At 52.7% G+C, this 21184-nt stretch overlaps 1 protein-coding gene across 1 annotated transcript; it reads right to left on the bottom strand.

Annotated features, from left to right (window-relative positions):
* Positions 1-137: 137 nt before the first annotated feature.
* On the bottom strand, positions 138-20757 carry FAM83A (family with sequence similarity 83 member A). Its single transcript, XM_033126435.1, has 4 exons — positions 20118-20757; positions 7807-7974; positions 6029-6153; positions 138-2816 (listed from the first exon to the last, which is right to left on the bottom strand). Exons 1-4 carry the CDS (start codon positions 20595-20597, stop codon positions 2285-2287), a joined length of 1305 nt encoding a protein of 434 aa, XP_032982326.1. The 5' UTR covers positions 20598-20757; the 3' UTR covers positions 138-2284.
* Between the last annotated feature and the right edge of the window lie 427 nt (positions 20758-21184).

Genomic DNA, 21184 nt, shown 5'->3' with positions numbered 1-21184 from the left:
GACTCTAGCCCAAGCTGAACTAAAGATGGGTTTGGGAGGATTGCAAACTTGGATAAGGACGTGCTTTGGCCTTCAGCCTCCCCCGCAGCAGGTGTGTAAAACCTTCCTGGTGGAAATGGTTTCTTGGGACGAGAGCCCAAGGCTGGAGGCCCTTGGAAATCCGGTCCCACAAGGGAATGGCCCTGCCTCGTGTCAGTGGGTTGTATCAGTCAGACGCTGGATCGTGATGCAGTAAAAAACAGCCCCAATCTCAGTGGCTTAAACAACAAAGGTTTATTTCTTGCTCACACTACTTGGTGTTTGCAGGTCGGTGGGGTGGGAGTAGGCAGTCCTGCTCACCAGAGTCTCAGGAACCCAGACTCCTGGATGGAGGGCTCCACCTTGAGGTGTGGCTCCCACGAGGCCAACTGCACCTGGCTCTTACAGCAACTGCCTGGAAATGATCCTGAACTCTTCCTCTCACCTTCCATTGGCCACAGCAAACCACACTACCTTCCCCACAGGCTGGGATCACACAGGACAAGGTGCCCAGCAGAGGAGAGGCAGTGTTTGTGAACCCCTAAGATGACGGCAGAGGGGAACTGGAAGCCGGAGGGTTTGTTCCAGCTGCCAGGACTGAGTCGGACACAGGCAGAGGTAGAGCGGGCCTTTGGGGTTCTTGACACCCCAGCGAGCTTTACCTTCCTGAAGCCTTCTTGGCAGCTTATGAGATCTAATTTAGGATGCCCTGCAACCCGGGTCATTCTAACCTCATCCCAGCGGTCAGCGGGGAAAACAGCAGCATTGGGACTGGGGTTTTAAAAAACCTTCAGGAACCAAAGCGTTTTTTGTTGTTGTTGGACTTAAGGAACTAAGGAGGGAAAAAGTCAAGTGAGGACAGGAATACAATTTAAAAGAAAACAGAAGCAAAGACGCCTCCACCTTTGCCAGGAATACGGGACAAATACAAACAGGGATGGGCTGAAGGGAGATGCCCTCTACAGAGCGTGTCTTGGGTTGCCGCGTGCTGTCAGGTTCAGAGGCCACTAGCGGACTCAGCCCTCCACAGCAAAGGCAAAGCTTCAGAGACGGAAATGGGCAACCGGAAGACATTTGCTAAGATGAGTTGGTAACAGGGGGAGGACATGGAAACAGGAAGGGGTGTGGGCTTTTCACCTGCTTCTTTGAGGCTGGAGCAGCCTGGCTCACATCCCTGCGCCCAGCCGTCACACCCTTGTTCTTAGGTCTCTGGTTAACTGTTACTTCTCTGGGAAGTGTCCAGACCTCCCCACGTGGGTTGTCCAGCCCCTGTCTGTGCTCCCAAAGCACCCTGTGTCCTCAGAGTCTAGTTCCATCCTAGAGCACACTGTGAATCTGAGAATGAATGAATGATGGGCTTGTGGAAGCCCCTGCTCAGCCTTCCTGCTTCACAATGGCAACGAGCCAGACAGAGGCACCTGGATCTGCACACAGCTGGCAGCCCCCGGGGGCTGCAAGGTCAATGCTGAACCCTCCCTAGTTGCTCAAGACTGCTGGATCCCAACAATTCAAGCCGTTGGGACCTGCCCAGACTCAGGCACCTCCAGGCTAGCCCAAGGCTCTTAGAAGCAAGAACCTGAGCTGTTAAGCTGTCTTGTCCAACCATCCCCTAGACGCCTTGGCTTGCCCAATCTTTGGTGGCTACGATTTCAACTGGCCCCACACAACTTACAGCAGCAGGTTCCAGGGCCTCCTCCCTAACTCATCGGGCCCAGGGACACCCAGTATTACACCTTTCAGAGGGCGAGTTGTCCCACCTCTCCCAGAAACATCCAGACTGTTCCCACACATTCTTCCGAATCTGTGAGGAGTGGACCGCTTCTAGGCACTGGGAAACGGAACTACCTTGGTTTCATCAACGCTCTGTCTTTCGGTGCCTCCGTTTACCCACAGGTAAAACATGGGCTGTATCTGCCCCTTTTTACATTACAGAGATTCAAAGAATGTTCAAGTGCTGGCTGCTCTTTGGAAGAAAGGGGCTCTATTTTCACAATTTTGTCCTCTAGCTCCACCCCCCCCCACACACACACAGCTCCCTGGAACCTTCTGGAATGTGCTGCATAGGTCAAATTAGAGAGGGGAACCCAGGGCAGTGGGGGTCTCAGGCCCAGGAACATTGAAATACAGGCAATGAGGTTGTCCCAGTGCCTTTAGTTCAAAAGGAAGAAGGGTCAAAGCTGCTAGTCATTGAGGTGGGTACCATGGGCCAGAGAGCCCAGAAATGCCTGGCGCTGGCCCTGAGATGGCAGCTGGTAGACGGAGCCCTTCAGAAATGGGGGGAGACCTGTAGAAAGGGCCTCCAGATGTGGGTTGCCCTGGGCACCAGGCCAAGCTGCTCGAGCTGCAGCCTCGTGGACCTGTAGGCGTTGAGGTTGCTGCAGAGAGCAGGCGGGCCGTCGTGGGGCCTCGGGGAGAAGTGGACCTGTGGGGTCAGGGCCCCCCAAAGGCCATGGTAGGGCTGAAACCTGGGAGGCAGAGGCGGGTTTGGGGCTAGGGGACTGCTGGGCCCTGAGGACTTGGACAGACTCAGGTTCTGGGGGTTGCTTCCTGTTGGGCTGCTGAAGGGGTCGGCAGACGTGTGGTCACTGTGGGAGCAGCTACTGCCACTGAGGCGGCCGGGTGAGGGGCTGCGGCTTGCTCGGGGCTGAAGGGGTGTGACCAGCCTGGGGGACCTCAGGCCCATCACAGGCTTGGAGGAGGTGTAGAGGTGGCGAAACTCCTCGTCGAACAGCTCCACCGCCTGGCCCGTGAACTTGGACAGGATATTCCGGTGGACGTGCCCGCAGAGCCAGGTGAAGCTGGGGGAGGAGGAGAGAGAGTGAGGGGTGGGAACTGGGGGCCGTGGCTCCAGGCCTCTGCGACCTTCCTTGGGGGGACGTGGAGCAACCGGCAGGGCTGGTAGGACGGGGTTAATGTGACCACCGCCCCTCTGTGCTGGCAGAACCCCTGGACGGTGACACTGGTGTCCCGCTTTCACAGATGGCAAAGCGAAGCTCAGAGACCCGCAAATGTCTGCAGGTGAATGATGAAGTTGCCAGACTGAATCCCTGGCTTCAGGTCAGGGTTCCCTCCGGGTGCTCAGACGACAGCCCCTTAGATGGTCCCTGAGGAAGCACAAAGGGGCTGAGGGCCAGCTGAGTCCCAGTGTCCCCAACTGTGTGCTCATATGAGTCACCTAGCCACTGGGGCCTCAGTGGCTCCACCTGTGAAGTGTGGGGACACCTGCCTCTTTTAACCAAACAGGCTTGAGGAAGCCCTCTGCAGAAACACGGCTGCTCCTTGGAAGGCAGGGGCTGTTTGTGAAAATCTAAAGGGCGTAGCTCCATTTTCAGGCATGTGGACCCAGAAGGAGTGTGAGGGGAGGGAGAATCCTATGCTCTTTATGAGATGGAAAGGAGAATGCAGGGCGAGCCCCAGGAGCCGGGTGTAAGTGTGGTTTGCCTAGATACCCACGAGAGAACACCCTCAGGCAGGGGTCTTGTTCTTCTCTCCACTTACATGTTGTAAGTGAAAACAAAATGCTCAAGGTGCTTATGTATTACCTTTTATAATTCCCTGATTTCACCAGCTTCCCCTCTCTTTCTGATGGAAAACTTCCTTTTTCACGCCACCCCCGACCCCCCCTCAAAAAAAAACAGCCTTGAAAATGGTGACGGCACAGAAGACCCATCAAGGACATCAGGATAGAGTCCTGCCCCCTAATAATGTGAACCTAGGCATGGAGAGGAACGGGGACAGGATGGTCAGAGGGGGACAGGTCACGCTGAGGGACAGCACCCGAGATGAGCAGAGACAGTCCCCACCGAGGGTCTCAGTTTCCATTCCCCCGCTCCACCTGTCTTGCCACCAAAGAGCAGGGCCCAGCCTGCAGGTTCCCCACTGTGAGGCAGGGCAGCGTCCACGCGCGATGGGATGGAGCAATCGTGGGAAGAACAAGGAGGCTTTGTTTAAACCTCATGTCCCGCCCAGGAGCCACCCATGCAGCCCCAGATCGAGTAGCTGATGCTGAGCCTGGGGCCAGCCAGGTGGCAGGGAAGGCAGTAGACACAGGGTCAGTGGGACTCCCGGCTACACTAAGATAGCAAGAGCCCTGTGTTGTTTGGAACCAGGCTAAATTAGGCCAACAACTGCATGCTTTGCTCAACAAAACAGGTCCAAAGCCGCCCTGGCAACTTTTCAGGCCCCCACCCGTAAGGCCCTTGCGTACCTCCCAGTCCTCGGTGCGTCCCTGCAGAATTGGAACACCCCCTCCCTGTGCACCACGCAGGGACTCCCCCTACCTACACCCCGCAGGCCCATGCATCCTGCGCTCTACCTTTTACGCTTCATTTTATCACCACCTATTGTACGAAATACATTTTATTGGTTTTTGTCCCTTAAGTACATATAATTGACTTAATCATAATTTGTGGCTCCAGACCCACTGTCTCTGGGGTCTGTCTATTCATGGCCCATTTGAATGTATGGAGCTATTTATTTTGTTATTTTAAATATTTTAATAAGCACTGTGAAGCCACCACCTAAAGTAAAAAGCTGGCATCTTGACAATAACTGACATCTAACCATATGGTCCCTTCCATAACCCATTCTTCCTGATCCCCAAATTAGAGGAAATAATCAGCCTGAATCCTGTGTCATACTTCTCATAGTTTCCTTTCTCCATAACTTAAAAAAAAAAAAAAGTTTTGTGTATTCTGGAAAGTAAATATTTCACTTCAGTTGTTTTTAATATGACAATCGTTGGGGATTTTTTTCACTTCATATATTGCTAAGATTTATCCATGTTATCTCTTGTTGCTGTACTTCATTCATTTTTAACTGCTGTATAATATTCCACTGGTGGCTCGATTATGGTTTATTCATCTACTCTCCCCTTGGTAGGAATTGGGGTTACCTCCACAATTTTTCTTTCATGACCAGTGCTGCTACGAATGTGCTTGTATTTGTCTTCTACTGTACTGTGAACCAGTTTTTCTTGGAAGTACATTAGGAGTAGAATGACTGGGTTATAAACTAGGTAAATATTCAGCTTTAGGAGAAAATGCCAAACTCTTTCCAAAGTCACTGCACTGATTTGCTGTCCCAATAGCAATGTATAAAAGACCCCGTAAATCTAACACTTAGTATTGTCAGACATTGTTTTCTTTGCTGGTTGAAAAGGTATAAGACGCTAACTCATTCTAGCCTGGATTTGCCTTTTCTCGATCACTATTGCAGAAACATCTGTTCATGTGTTTTCACACGCGCGTCCTTCCACCTGGCTGACTGCATGCCCACATACCTCACCCACACTCTGTTGCCCTATTGTGACTCACAGGAGTTCTTTGTGATTCTTGACACTAATCCTGTCAAGGCATCATGAAAACCTGCTCCCGGTTTATAATCTGACTTTTCACTTTCCTTAAGATGCCTTTTGAGGAGCCAAGGTTCTTAACTGCAATATAAACAGATTTAGCAATCTTTTATAGTCAATGCATTTCTGTGTTCTGTTTAGCACAGAGGGGTGTCTGTGTTAAGACACCCAATCCCCATACTACAGATGAGGAAAGTAATGCTAAAAAAGAATGGCATGCACATGTTAAATGGGTGACTGATTTGGCATGGGAATGATATATCAATGAATTTGTTATATTAAAATAATAAAACATTTTGAAAATAAAATGGAGCATGCACACACACAGACATACACACCCCAAAACAAATTGCGTGCTTTATAATCACTCCTGAGAAGGCTGAGGAGGGAAAAAGAGGATTCCACGTCCTATTGCAATATCAAGGGAAACTGAGGCACCTGGAAGTGCCTCTCTACCCTGTAGTCCTCCCAGCAAGGTCTCAGGTGTCCCCTTTTGTCCCAGGCCAGTCCTGCCTCCAGCCTTGTGTATGAGAAGCCGGAGATCTGGGCAAAGGAGCAGTGTCCTGGGAGCTGCTGGTGTGTGTGGTGGGCGGGGTATGCCCGAGCCACTCAGCCTTGGCCTCTATGAACCTGCGACAGGTGAAACCCAGTGCTCACCTGTACGATCCAGACAGGACGTATCTCCAGTCCGAGATGATGAACTTCTCCTGGATTTGGCCGGCGAACTTCCTGCCGGATTTGGCACAGTACACCTCTGCTTCCACACTCCGGATGGAAATGTTCTGTAGAGATGGAAGTGAAGGTGTCATGCACGTATTATGTATTTATAGATACGTGTTTGCTTAGGAAAAATCCTGGAAGGATGTTCATCAATACTTTAATAGGAGTTGTTGGGATTATGGGCCAGTTTTATTTTTTCCTTGGCTGAATTTTCTAAATTGTCTTCATCGTCCTGACATTATTTGAGTAATGGGAGAAAAGGGGGGAAGGGGAGATGGTAGAATTTATAAAAGCAGGAAATAGAAGACAGACGAGGGCCCGATGCCCATAGAGCCTTCAGTCTAGGTTCCCACAGACCATAGAGGACTGGCAGGCCCAGCCTTGCCTGGTAAGTGGCTTTAGTGACATAAGTCCCTGACCTCATGTTGGTCAGAAGGAAGGCTCAGTACAGCCGGAGGGGGCAGCTCTGTGGTGACCTCAATGGACCCTCAATTGTCCTGTCTACAAAAAGGTGTTTCCACAACCCAGATGGTGGCCCTGTTTGTCCTTTTCCTCCCCAGCAGCGCCTGCTGCCCCAGCCCTCAAGCTGGATCCCTTGGAAGGCTAGAGAAATGAAAGGGCAGGTGAAGCATGGGGGTCTCAGGCGAAGGCAGAATACTGCTGGGACCCTGAGAACACCTGCCAGTTGCTGGGCCGGCTTTGGGAAGAGGATGTGCAAAGCCTCCAACAGCTCCTCTCAGCCTCTCCGTAAGCTCTGAGAAGGCGGGAGGGGCACATCCCACTGCCTTTTGGTGAGCACAGGATGGTCAGTGTCGCCGGTGTGAGCCATGACGGCAAAGCCTGTGCTGACTGCCTGGACCTGCCTCGATGGCCTCATGTCGAGGAAGTGTGATCTAGGTAATGGCAGGCAGACCCAGTAATCACAGGACCTGAGACCCGTGGCACCAGGAGGTGCCTGCACTCCACTGCATGCTGGTCAGTGTGGAGGGGAAAGGAAGGAGGAAGGGAGGAGGGTGGACCTCCTGGAGGCTGGCCTGCCTGAGCCAGAGGGGAGTCACCAAGGGAACCCTGTGGACCATGCATCGGTTGTTCAACTGGGCCTGCTCAGGAAAGCTATGGATACTTTGACATTTGACCTTTGACATTTGACATTTGAATTAGCTGCCCAACATTTGCCATGACTAAATGAACCCTTATCTCTGGGTTTCTTTTCTCCTTGCCAGAAGAAGAAAGTAGGTTGTTTGGTCACGTCTAAGAGGATCAGCTTCCTGTTGGGGTTGTGGAGTCCTAAATACGTATCAAACTGGTTCTGGATGTGGTCCTGCCCGGTGAAGCACGTCCACAGGGTTTGCTCCTCTGGGAGGAGGAAAGGCGGATGCAGCAGCCTGTTGCTCGCCAGTTAGCCACAGGCCCTTTACACTTCCCAAGGGCGATGAGCAGAAGTGATGAAAATCTCTTCCAGGTCAGGTCCTAAAAACATCCTGCGAAATCCTCTGGGCCCTGTTTCCCTGCTCACTGCTCTCTCGGAGACTATGCATTCCTTGTGGCATAGCTATAAGATGGGGGTGGCGGTCTGACCGCCACTGGACAGCGAAGGCTCACAAGATGGACACCTTCATTATGTAGAGCCATTGAGATGGGGGCACTGGCTACCACGCACAGCCTATCTTGTCTTAACACAGAATACCCTTGGGACTCTCCCTGGGGGGCCCTACCTTGAGGTGCTTGTCAGAGATCTGGACTTTGTCGCACATCTCCTGGAAGAGCTTCACACCTCCCTGGTCCAGGAGCACACAGACGAACACTCCACGCTTGTTGGCCGCCTCTAGGATGTCACAGAAAATCTCCACGTCTGTGAACTCATCCATCAGGATGGCCAGCACCTGGGCCAGAGCAGAGAGGTCAAATAGTAGAGTCAGGGTCAGGTGCTAACTGGTTTCAGCCGACTGTCCTAAGTCCCAGTGGGTCTGGGAGAGCTGGTCCCATTGGTGCTGTGTTAGAGGGGAAGGCGGGGGCGGCGGAGGGTCTGCCAGGGCCGGATTCAAGGAGGGAAAGGAAGAGCCAGCGGGCAGGCCCCTGCCTCTGTCCTGACTCCTCCTCTCCAGCCCTCCCACAAATCCTCTGGCCCAGTGTTGGAGTGGAGAACGCAGAGGAGGAAGGAGAGAAAAGCAAAAAAAAAAAAAAAAAAGGAGAGCAGAGAGGGGAAGAGGAGAAGAGGGGGTGGCTGGGCAGGTTCAGAGGAAAGGGACAGATTTAATGTCAAGGAGTCTCAGCCTTCTGGAGCTCCAAGGCTCTCCGTGGCTGCGGGTTTTCAAATGCTTTTAAGCCGTGGAATCCTTGCCTCTAACAGAATCCCTGTAGAGACCCCACATGGTCTAGGTGGGGCTACTGCCATACCTTGGATTGGATGTGGGGAGGACACATCCCCAGCGCCAGACCAATGAGAACACTGTATCCCTCACTGGCCACGGAGATTGGCCCAAGGGTGGGCACATGACCTAAAGTATGCTAATGAGAGTCAGCCCAGGACTTCTGCTAGGACTCTTGGGGGAAGGAGGCATTCTTTCCGCTGGGGTTGCTTAGCTAGTAGATTATAAACTATAGCTGCTGGTAACCATCTTGCCACCACGTGGGGACAGCCTGCCTGAAAATGACACCAACCTTGGGGGGAAGCAGGGCCAAGAGGCGGAGACACGTTGCCAGCATCATCATTTGAACATCTGGTTTCAGTCGTGCCTGAGTCCAATCCTACTATTGACTCTTCCATTGGGGGTGTCAATGCATGTTCCTTTTCTTAAACTTATTTGGGGTTACTTTTTGTGATATTGTAATTTATAATAAAAAAAATGTATATTTGGTCTTTCTCCTGTTTCTGGCACCAAACTCTGAAAACCCTTGGAATTTTCTAGGTGATGAGAGCAATAAAAGTGTCTTTTGTTATGTTAATGAGATTGCTTTTGGACCAAACCTAAGGATGGGGGCTGGTTGCCAAGAGAACCAACCCTGTGATTAGAGGCTTAGAACTTTCAGTCCCCTGGCCCCTGGGGAAGGGAAAGGGGCTGGAGGGTGGATCAATCACCAATGGTCCATGCTGTAATCAACCATACTGACGTAATGAAGCCTCCATAAAAACCCAAAAGGATGGGTTTGGAGAGCTTCCACATGGGTGAACAAGCAAAGACTTGGAGAGAGTGGTGTACTCAGGGAGGGCGTGGAAGCTCAGAGCCCTTTCCTCATACCTTGCTCTGTGAATCTTTTACATCTGGCTCTTCCTGAGTTGTATCCTTGTGGAGACAGAGCCAGGAGAGCAGTTTCCGGGCTCTCGGCCTCACGTGGAAAGGTGCTGGCTCGGGTAGTAGATGGCCATCAGCTGTGACTAGTTGGCCGTCAGCTGTAACCAGTTAGCCAGTAGCCACTAATATAACTGCCGTGGCTATGCTAGGGGGTTGGTTGGTGGGTTGGTTGGCAGAGAAGTAGACGGTGGATTGTGCATTGTGTGGAGCCTGCTTCCTGTGTCACCAAACCAGCCGCCAGGGAGACTGTAGTGGTATGACTCCCCTACCTATGGCTCCGTGGGTGTTCCTTTTTGGTCTGCGTTCTTGTGCGGGGAGCGGGACCAGAGTCCCTGCCTGACAATCCTTTTATAATAAACAGATGATCCCCGTAAGTAAAACATTTCTCTGAGTTCTATGAGCTATTCTAGCAAGTTAATCGAACCTAAGGAGAGGGTTAGACTCTTCAATCTATAGCTGGTTGGTCAGAAACACAGGTGTCAACCTGGGCTTTCATTGGTGTGAGTTCAGTTGTAGAATACGCAGCTGGTGTTCGAGAATTGCTTGGTGGTGTAGGGGAAACTCCCACACAGCAGAAGCAGAGCAGAATTAGACTTTTTTGTCACCCACTGAAGAGTCCTTCTTAATACTCAAATTGTAGTATACTGACAAGTAGAGTATTATGATAGTTATAATGGTTATATAGAAACTATAAGATCCGGTGAAATGTTATAGTAAAACTTGCAATATAATATGTGCTCAGCAAATATGTATTTAAATTTAACGGATTAAATGAAAAAAGAAAACAGCACAAAATGGTAGTATGTCCATGTGGGGACAGAGCCCCAAAACGCAGTTTCCAGGCTCTCGGCCTCACATAGAAAGGTGCTGGCTCAGGTAGTAAATGGCCATCGACTGTGATCAAATGGCCATCAGCTGTGGCTAGTTGGCCGTCAGCTGTAACCAGTGAGCCATTAGCCATGAATATAACAGCCGTGGCTAGGCTAGCAGAAAATGGGGGCTAGCAAGGAGATGGTGGCTGAGCCTGCAAGCGGCACAGTGAGGGTTGAGAATTGTGTGGCTCCTGGTTCCTGTGTCTCCAACCCAGCTGCCAGTGACAGTATAGTGGTGTGACTCCCCTACCTATGGCTCCGTGGGTGTTCCTTTTTGGCCTCACCATGTCCTGAGTTCTTGTGCGGGGAGCGGGAGCAAAGACCCCGCATGACACCCTGCATGACAAATGGCGCAGCGAGCAGGGTATGGTGTCGGCCAAGGCTCTCCAAAGGACGAAGGACGGTGGAGCAGTTTGTGCATATGAACACTCAGTCTCAGGAAGACCAGGAGGAGCAGCTGCCTGAGAGCTGGACCCCGTGGAGGGGTGGGAAGACATGGACGGTTCCCCAACCAGCAGAGGCCGGAGAAAGCGAAGGTCCTTGCGGCCCTGTGAGCTGGGAAGTGCTTGCTGAGGCAGCCCGGATGCAAGACTTGTAGTCCCAGGAGGAAAGGCTTGCTGAGTCCTCCGTGGGAGCTGAGGGTGAGGTCAAGGTCATCCGTCACCCCCAGGACAGCCCTGGCAAATGACTATGGACTATGGGGAATTGCCTTCCATCCCTAATTTAATGGACAGCTTGACTGTTTGGGAACATCCACCATGTAGTGGAACTGGCAGATGTTTGCTTTTGTGTCTTGACCGGCCACCATCGAGAATATGTAAGCACCTTGACTGTGAGCCACTGTTGTTCCAGCACGGTACCCTGAGAGCCCAGAGAGAGTGGCAATGCCCTGAGAACCCTGGCTGAGTCCAGGAGGTCTGGCTGTGCCCAGAGAGAGTGGCAGTGCTCTGAGAGCCCTGGCTGAGCCCAGGAAGTCTGGCTGTGTCCAGAGAGAGTGGCAGTGCCCTGAGAGCCCTGGCTGAGTCCAGGAAGTCTGGCTGTGCCCAGAGAGAGTGGCAGTGCCCGGGAGACTGGTGGTACCCTAAGAAGTCCAGGAAGTCTGGCTGTGCCCAGAAGTACTGGTGGTGCCCTGAGAAACCCTGGCTGTGACCAGAGAGCTTGATTGTGTCCAGGAAATAGCATTCACCTCCAGGGTCCTCGCACAGGGCCCCTCGCGGAAGACGCTTGTCGCGTAGATTGTGAGGCGAGACCCTGTAGGAGTGGAGTGTGGGGACAGAGCCCCAAAAAGCAGTTTCCAGGCTCTCGGCCTCACATAGAAAGGTGCTGGCTCAGGTAGTAAATGGCCATCAACTGTGATCAAATGGCCATCAGCTGTGGCTAGTTGGCTGTCAGCTGTAACCAGTGAGCCATTGGGCACTAATATAACTGCCATGGCTAGGCTAGCAAAAAAAGGGGAGCTAGCAAGAAAATGGTGGCTGAGCCTGCAAGTGGAGCAGTGAGGGGTGAGAATTGTGTGGCTCCTGCTTCCTGTGTCTCCAACCCAGCTGCCAGTGACAGTATAGTGGTGTGACTCCCCTACCTATGGCTCCGTGGGTGTTCCTTTTTGGCCTCACCATGTCCTGAGTTCTTGTGCGGGGAGTGGGTCCAGAGACCCCGCCTGACACCCTGCGCGACAAATGGCTCTGTGAGCAGGATACGGTGCCGGCCAAAGCTCTCCGAAAGGCATGGAGCAGTTTGTGCCTATGAACACTCAGTCTCAGGAAGACCAGGAGGAGCAGCTGCCTGAGAGCTGGACCCCTGTGGAGGGGTGGGAAGACGTGGACGGTTCCCCAACCAGCAGAGGCCGGAGAAAGCGAGGGTCCTTGCGGCCCTGTGAGCTGGGAAGTGCTTGCTGAGGCAGCCCGGATGCAGGACTTGTAGTCCCAGGAGGAAACGCTTGCTGAGTCCTCCGTGGGAGCTGAGGGTGAGGTCAAAGTCATCCCTCACCCCCAGGACAGCCCTGGCGAATGACTATGGACTATGGGGAATTGCCTTCCATCCCTAATTTAATGGACAGCTTGACTGTTTGGGAACATCCCACCATGTAGTGGAACTGGCGGATGTTTGCTTTTGTGTCTTGACCGGCCACCATTGAGAATATGTAAGCACCTTGACTGTGAGCCACTGTTGTTCCAGCACGGTACCCTGAGAGCCCAGAGAGAGTGGCAATGCCCTGAGAGCCCTGGCTGAGTCCAGGAAGTCTGGCTGTGCCCAGAGAGAGTGGCAGTGCCCTGAGAGCCCTGGCTGAGTCCAGGAAGTCTGGCTGTGTCCAGAGAGAGTGGCAGTGCCCTGAGAGCCCTGGCTGAGTCCAGGAGGTCTGGCTGTGCCCAGAGAGAGTGGCAGTGGCCTGAGAGCCGTGGCTGAGTCCAGGAGGTCTGGCTGTGTCCAGAGAGAGTGGCAGTGCCCTGAGAGCCCTGGCTGAGTCCAGGAGGTCTGGCTGTGCCCAGAGAGAGTGGCAGTGGCCTGAGAGCCGTGGCTGAGTCCAGGAGGTCTGGCTGTGCCCAGAGAGAGTGGCAGTGCCCTGAGAGCCCTGGCTGTGCCCGGGGAGACTGGTGGTATCCTAAGAAGTCCAGGAAGTCTGGCTGTGCCCAGAAGTACTGGTGGTGCCCTGGCTGTAACCAGAGAGCTTGATTGTGTCCAGGAAATAGTATTCACCTCCAGGGTCCTCGCACAGGGCCTCTCCCGGAAGACGTTTGTCGCGTAGATTGTGAGGCGAGACCCTGTAGGGGTAGAGTGTGGGGACAGAGCCCCAAAAAGCAGTTTCCAGGCTCTCGGCCTCACATAGAAAGGTGCTGGCTTAGGTAGTAAATGGCCATCAACTGTGATCAAATGGCCAGCAGCTGTGGCTAGTTGGCCGTCAGCTGTAACCAGTGAGCCATTGGGCACTAATATAACTGCCGTGGCCAGGCTAGCAAAAAAAGGGGAGCTAGCAAGAAGATGGTGGCTGAGCCTGCAAGCGGCACAGTGAGGGTTGAGAATTGTGTGGCTCCTGGTTCCTGTGTCTCCAACCCAGCTGCCAGTGACAGTATAGTGGTGTGACTCCCCTACCTATAGCTCCTTGGGTGTCCCTTTTTGGCCTCACCATGTCCTGAGTTCTTGTGTGGGGAGTGGGACCAGAGACCCCGCATGACACCCTGCACGACAGTCCACTATGACTGCCAGTGAGGGAAAGCAGTGAGTGTGCAGACAGATAGGCACAAAGCCCAAGCTAGCAGACATGTTTTCATGGGGATCTGTGGCCTTTTTTTTTTTTTTCCCCAACAGTATGGGCACAGAGACAGGCGAAGGAGATAGCTGGTACCCACTTGGAGTTGACTTTCTTCTCAGTTGATATGGGTGTCTGGACAAGGGAAGGAAGTGCTGATAAATTATTCACTCTGAGCTAGCAGTCACAAAAGATGTTCTAATCCTGAGATCCGTGATCCTTTAGAACCATGTCCTGTTATCACATGATTAAATCTCCACATTTAAGCTTATAGCACCAATAACACTGAGGTCCTTATTTTTCTGCTGAAAAATAAATGCCTCCTCATCTAAGGTATTGACAAAAGAGACAATTCTCTCTCCCCAGGAGGTCAGTAAATCCTCCCAGTTGCTTTCCAGTGAGTCCTTTCCCTGACACAAGTCTGGTGAGCAGATGACCAACTGACAGAGAAGGAGGGCCGGTTTGCAAATAACCCAATGTCCAGATTTAAGGGATGCTTGCAAATACAGGCTAATTAGGTCTGGTTCTATTTTTGCCTCCTGCTGGGATTGTCTCCCAGCTGGATTGCTTCAAGAGCAGTAACTTCTTCAGTCTCCTGATTGGGTGTGCTACCTTACAGAGTGTAGAAGTTTGAATGATGATATCCTAAAAGATATGCCCTCGTCCTAACCACCAGAAGCTATGTATGTGACCTCATTTGGAAAAAGGACTTTTGCAGATGTAATTAAGACTCTCAAGATGAGATTATCCTGGATTATCCCTAAATCCAATGACAAGTGTCTTTATGAAAGATACCCAGAGGACAGAGAGAGAGAGGAAAAGGCAGTGTGAAAGTGGAAGCAGAGACTGGAGTTATGCAGCCACAAGCCAAGAAAGGCTTAGAGTCACCGGAAGCTGGGAAAGGAAGGAATGATCCTCCTCTAGTGACTTCAGAGAGGAGCATGGCCCAGGTGACATCTTAATTTTGGGTTTCTGGTCCCCAGAACCGTGAAAGAATAGATTTCTGTTGATTTAAATCACCAAAGGTGTGATGATTTGTTACAGTGTTTCTTTGAAATGAACACAGAGAGATAGCAGGTAATCCAGGTCTCCTGGGAGTTAGGGAATTTGGCTCCAGTCTTGGTGCTACTGGAAAATAGCTGAGTGCCTTTGCACAAATCACTTACCCTCTCTGAGCCCCAGTTTCTTTACCTATAAAACGCTGCACAATAATAGAGCATTAGCTATTGTGCAAGGTGGGCCTAACTGTAAACCCAGATAATATAAACGTAAGCATGTGCAAGAGTAAAGGTTGTTACTCTAGTGTGTAGTTAAAATACGACTATGAGTTTTATATGCGTTGCTCATAAGCAAGTGTGGATAATATTAGGATAACACTGTGCAAGAATGTTGTTTTAATCCAGGTCACGGAAGAGGATTACAATGAGTGCCCACACCGCTATGGGCATAAAAACAAAAGAGTGGGGTTCTTGTTAACGCCAATCAGATGGACCAGCACAGAGAGTGGGGTTGGCTGAGATATCTTGGGGTTTTCCGTGACAGCTTGCTCAAGAAGGAAGTTGGCCTGGAAGCATAGCCTGGCAGATTGGCTCTGGGAATTTGGAGCTTCAGCGAGACAGAAGAGCCCCATCCAGGGGCAATCCTGTGGGAACCTCAAGTCCTGGCCGAGAATCCCTACCTGCCAGGCGGATGTGAGTCCTTAATGGCTGGAAATCCTCCTGCTTCAGGAAGGGCAGGGGGTGAGAGAGGAATGGGATTTGGGTCCTGGTGGGCCACCAACCATGTTGGGGACAGTTCTTGGGGGGCACTTAGTACCCCCATCACCCGCTCTGTGCTTCTATTTCTACTCTTTCTCTTCCCCTATGCACTGATGCTCGTTTTTGAGCTTGCTTTGGACATATGAGTGCAATTATAGCAGCAACGATCTGCGAAGCACTTACTCTCAGCCATATGTTCACCTTCTATAACCTTCGCAACACTGTTTCCCGGCCTCCCCAGGTGAGGAGCTGGAGGTACAGAGAAGTTAAATAGCTTTCCAAAAGCCTCATGGCTAGAACCCAGGGAAGATGCCCCAAGCCACAAGGCAGAGCCATGCCCCCCACCCCCTTCATTCTACTTCAGGCCTAGGAAAAGGACTCCAATGTCCATCTATCTGTTTTCACTGGATCCAGCCTGAGGGACAAAGCGCGTCCTCAGCGTGTGGGTCAGGGGTGGGCCAGGGAAGGAAAGTCAAGCCTTGGGCGGGTTGGGGGACCCCAGAGCAGAGCTCACAGAGAATGTGGACAGAGAAAAGGAAGGAGGCCCAGGCGGACCCTCCACCAGCACCGCTCTGCTCACCACAGAGCAATGTGGTCAACAGCCCTCGAAAAGGCAGCTGTGGGCTAGACCACCGGGGACCACCCACGTCAATCACAGGCCCCCCATCTGGGTGTGTTGTGCCTGGCTGTGCCAGGTGCTCCCCGGCTACTCCCTGCCCCCACAGCCCAATCTGGAGTAGTGATAATATGCCAGTACTCAGCCACAGCCAGGACACCCAGAGCAGAGAGCAACTTCCTCTAAGAAACTCCACTGAAAGCCTGTCACAGACCTAGGAGGATGGTGTGAGCCTATGGACCCTCGCTGGTCCTCGGGGGCTGCCCCACCCTGGCGGACCTTGGGCTCCCATACTGGTTAGGAGTGCCCTGTGCCCTGGCAGGGACCCCACGTGCCTGGGGAACTGGATTCCTCTCCCAGGTCTGGTCCTTTCTTCAGAGGCCCTTGTCAGAGGTATGACCTTTGTCCTGACCTGGGACCCTGGATGAAAGCCCTGGAATCCTGGGTCTCAGGTGTGGGGAGGAGGACCTGCTCATCAGCTCCTTGCAGGGGATTGTGCAGTTTCTGCTCAGGTGGCTTCACTCTGTCCCTGTCCTGATCCTAGACCCTCCTCCCTTGTCCCCCTGCCCACTTTCCTCGCAATGAGCCAGTGGCCTGTGGTGGGGATGGGGAACAGCCCCTCCCAAGGTGGGGGCTCAGCCTAAAAGTTGGAAGTTGGCACCTGGGGTGGGGGGAGTAAGCGGGGAGCTTCTTCCTTCTGGCTCCTCTGTTAGCCCCTCTCCACCCACCCCGACTCCCAGAGAGCTGGTTAGATTTTTTTTTCTTTTTCAAGGAATCTGTGTTATTTGTCGAGAGAAAGAAAGGGGCAGAGGTAGAGGGAGTCCAGTGAGGAGATGGGGCTTGCCTGCTAAAGTTCTCCAACTTTCTGGTCTTAGGACCCCTTTACATTCTTAAAAATTACTGAGGATTCCAGAGAGCTTCAGTCTCTGTGGATTGTGGCGATTCATATGTATCATATGAGAAACGGAAATTGAGGAAATCTTTAAATGTTTATTAGTTATTTTAAAATAACTAATACTGTTACTCAAAACAATATTAAGCCTACTACCTGTTAACCTAAATAATGGTTTTCATGAAAAGTTGCTATATTTTCCAAAACAACAATAATAACAGAATGTAGTGAGCAGAGTGACATCGTTTTACAGTTTGCAAATCTCCGAGGTATCTGGCTTAGCAGAAGGCAGCTGGCTTTTCACGTCTGCTTCTGCAGCAATCGGTTGGGCTATGTTGTTTGGGTGGAAGGGTATGAAGATAATCTGGCCTCACACAGATGAGTGGTTAACAAGGGCAGGACCTCACAGACCCCCTGAAAGGGCCACAGTATCCTGAGCCATACTTGGTTGATGTGTTAACCACACTTTGGTTGTCCGTATTTTATGATGCTTTGACATCCCAGAGCTAACCGTTCCTAGAGATAGCAAACACCTTCCCTATGAGCACACCTTTGATATGCAAACCAAGCAACCACCTTCGTCATCTAACTCACACACCAAGCCAATAGTCCCCCTGCCCTAAATCACCCAGGGCCAGGTCCTGGACAACTGGGGACCAGCCATAGCCCAGAGCCTGCCAAAATGACTCAAACTAGCCAGTCCTAAACTGTTCAGCCTGCCCTGCTCTGTCTTCCTGCAAAATCACAGTGAAGGCTTGTGTCCATGCTTTTCGCTTGCCCTTTCTGCCTCCAGACCAACTTGGTGCTTCCTGTGTGGCCCTGCCTGGCATGCTGTGCCTTCTGCTTCTAGGAATGTGAGTAAAAACTTCTTTCTTCGTGACAGTCATTGCCATGGCTGTGTGGCTTACTGCACCTGGTTCAAACAAATCCCAGGCACGTTTAAGAACAGAGAACCGTTGCTCACTCTTTGTTTGGCCCAAAGTATAAGGCACAGCGGCTCCTAGGCTCCGATCCTTCTCCCCACCCTCACTCCACATCAAGAAGGTCTGTCTCACCAGAGGGATGACCGTGTCTCCCCACCTCTAGGACACCCCGAGCCCTCTCACACCTCCTGAGCTCTGTGTCTGACACTGCCTGGGCCAGGAAGTCTTTCCCTCATCTCTCTGTCTGGCAAATTCTTACTCAGCCTATGAGACTCACCTCTTCCATGAAGCCTGCCTTAGTCACCCTCCCTAGACTTCCAGGCACAGAGGGTTGCTCAAGCCCAGGGCTGCCACCCACCAGTGTTCGCCTCCCCTCCCCTCCTTTCTCGTCTCCTCTCCTCCCTTCACCTTTCCTCTCCTGCCCTCTCTCCTCTCCTCCCCTCTTCTGCTCTCCTCTCCTCTCCCTTCCATTCTTCCCCTCCCCTCCCCTCCCCTTCCCTTCCCTCTGCTCTCTAGCAGGGAGCTCCCCAAAAGGAAGGAGGCCTCTTGCTCTGCTCTGCCATCCTTGCTTGATTGACAGAATTTCAGGCACCATAACTGGCATTTAGTCAGGAATTGTCACAACGTCCTGGAGTCACAGGCTATCAGTAGCTGCCTGCTGTCAACTGCTGCTCTTACCCCAGGTGCACAAAATGACTATTCAGCACAGGTCTATGGGGGCCTACTCCACCCTCCCGAAGATACAGAGGGACGAGGCAAGAACTTTGTCATCTGTAGAGATTTCTCTCTCTATCTCTCTCTCTCTCTCTCTCTCTCTCTCTCTCTCTCTCCCTCCCCACTATAATTTTCAAATTTGGTTACATTTAAAAGAACTCAAAAAGCCCAAGCTGATATGTAAGCTCCTTTTTTTCATGGGGTCCCAGTCTCTTGACTGAATCCCCTCCCAAGTTCAATACTGCATGACATCTTATGGCTCCAGAAAAGCCAGCGTGAGTGGCGAGGCTGTGTGTGGAAGGGGCGGGAGAAAGGGAGCCGAGTTCTGGAAAATTAACTAGAAGGTAAGAACGGGTGGAGTGGAGCTGGTGGCATGCCTGCTTTTCATGTCGCTGGGCTGCTTCGAGCGGTACTTCACGTTTCTGTGACAGGGTGGCAATAGGAGCTGACAGATGGGCCCAGGCAGGAAAGCAGGAGCGTGGGCCCTGCCTGGGGCTGGCTGCACAGCTGAGGCAAGTCCCTTAGCCTCCCCGGTCTCAGCTTCCACGCTGAACAAAGTCCCTCCCAGCTCCAAGGGCCTGTTTCTAAGTGTGTAGCTCTAGGATCTCTGTGCATTTAATTCATTGTGCTCCTGAGGGCTGGGGGCCCATGGTATCCGGGAAATTCTCACTTGCAGCTGCGGCTCAAAGGGTGAGTGACACTCCCTGGAAAGAAGCCAGGTTAGGGCTTGTGAAACATGATCTCCTGGCGGAGTCCCTCTTCTTCCCTTATTTCTCAGCAAGGCTTCTTCTCTTGCCTGTGTGGCCCTCAGGCCTGCTGATGTCTTTTCTGTCACCAATACAGCGTGTTACGAATTTAGCACAACACTTACACCTCAGAAGATTTCACCTAAAAGTAAGACTCGCCCGCTCCTCCGAGCAGGTAGGAAGACCTGGCTCTGCTGGTGCTGAGTTGTGGCCAGCCCTTTGAGTGGGTCTCCTTTGCCCAAATCCCCACCACAAACTTGTCCCAGGCCCTCATGAGTTTCACCCATTTTGTTGCCCGTCAGGCTTTTGCAGGCAGAGTTTGTGACATCTCTCACGTGTGTGCACGCACACACGAGGCCTCAGGGCTGGGCTGTGCCCACAGAGATACCAAGGGGGCTGGATCCCCAGCCACAGGCTACCCATGGAAGTGGGCTGTGGCTCTGTCTCTGCTGAGAGCCTTCCGTGGCTCCCAGCTGCCCCAGGGGAAGAGCACACGCCTTTGCCTGGCCCACAGCCTGTCCAGTGCCTTTCCCACCTCCTGCCACTCAATCCTGAGTGACCTGCACACTCTGCTTAGACCAGTCTGTGCGAGTGACTGTGCAGCACCTGAATCCAGCTGGTGGTCAGGCAACAGGGAAGGGACCAAGTTAGAGTTGAAGTACAGAAAAAGTGTCTGCAGCCGTGTAGAGAATGGTTGGTTGGGGACCAAGATGAAAGAGGAGGGCCAGGCAGAAAGCTATTGTAGGAGTCCCGGGAATGGAGGGTGGTGGCGGGGACCCAGACTACGACACATGGAATCAGGAAGCCAGTGACCCAGGGCAAGGCAGAGAGTAACATCCCTGACTCCACCTTAAGCCCCAGTCATCTGGACTCTGTCCCTCAGAGCAGGACGTACCCCACTCTTCCTCCTCTACCAGCCCCCATTCCTCCCACCCATGGCGCAGGAGACACAGGCTCCGCCATCACTACCTGGCTGGTCCGGGAGATGCAGCGGCGAATAAGGTCTCTTATGTTGTTGTGCTTGTCCGTCTGGAAGTACACGGTGGCACTGGACTTTTCCTTCAGGTAGGGCTTCTCAGCCGAGGCCCAGGTGTGCAGCAGGGTGGGCTCGCTACCCTCTGAGGCCACGGGGAAGTAGGTACCTGATTGCAGGGAGCAGGAGTCGAGTCCTTTGGTTCCTGCCTCGGCCCCTCCTGGGTTGTCCGGAGCACAGGGCGGCTCCTTGGCCTGGGCCTGGATGTATTGGGCTTCTACCGAGGACAAGAAGTCCACCTCTCCCTCCTGGCTGAGTGTCTGCCAGTAGGCTTCAGGCCCCCCATCCAACAGAGCGTCTGTGGCCAGCCGGGCACTCTCATTGTCACTGAAGTCAGTCCTGGCCGGCCGGACCCACTGGCTTTTGACATCTTCCAGGCGTTTCCAGATCTTGCCCATGTGCCTTGACCGGCTCATGCTGCCCTGTCCCTGAGTCGTGGAGGGGAGGCTGGCACTTTAACTGTTCTTGGTGTCAGAGGCAAGCAGGCCACAACACCGAGAAGGAGTAGAGCTCCCGGCACTCCTGGACAGCACCCAGCATCCAGGGCTACCTGCCACCCCTCGCACCCGCTCCAAGGAAGTGATTTCCCGCTGTCCTGAGCAATGCTTCACGGAGATCATAACTGCAGCCAGGGGTTGGCTTATCTCTGAGTGACACCTACCCTGCCCGCAGGCCAGGGGGCTGGCTCAATCATGCCTTGGCACACTCAGCCCTGGGAGATTTCCTCTCCTCCCAGCAGCAGTGGGAGGTCAAGGTGAGCCAGTTTCCCGCTTGCCTGTTGCACAACTCTCCCCCAGACCCTCGGGGCTTTGCTACAAAGCAGGGAGGCTCTCTTAGCATCGTCACCCCCGTGCCTTGGGGTTCCCCTCCTGTGCGCCTCAGCTGCAGCTCTGGTTGCTGAGAAGACCAGACTTTCCTTGTGGGGGACGCTGCTGCCCCTGAGATCTGTGTTCCCACCCAGGTGAACGGGGAAGCTGGAATCACGCCAGGTGCTCCTCCTTTC

Source organism: Rhinolophus ferrumequinum, chromosome 14, assembly GCF_004115265.2.
Source record: "Rhinolophus ferrumequinum isolate MPI-CBG mRhiFer1 chromosome 14, mRhiFer1_v1.p, whole genome shotgun sequence".
Classification (NCBI taxonomy): Eukaryota; Metazoa; Chordata; class Mammalia; order Chiroptera; family Rhinolophidae; genus Rhinolophus; species Rhinolophus ferrumequinum.
The sequence above is the reverse complement of the archived record's forward strand: the minus strand, read 5'-3'. Positions and strand labels throughout refer to the sequence as shown.

What these genes read in the sequence shown, in the direction of transcription:
- FAM83A (XM_033126435.1), bottom strand. Translation starts at nt 20,597, where the DNA reads ATGAGCCGGTCAAGGCACATGGGCAAGATCTGGAAACGCCTGGAAGAT. An exon ending in TCTCTGACAAGCACCTCAAG is followed by an intron (nt 6,154 to 7,806) that starts GTAGGGCCCCCC and finishes CCATCTCTACAG; the next exon opens with AACATTTCCATCCGGAGTGT. An exon ending in GTCCTGTCTGGATCGTACAG is followed by an intron (nt 2,817 to 6,028) that starts GTGAGCACTGGG and finishes CTCCTCCCCCAG; the next exon opens with CTTCACCTGGCTCTGCGGGC.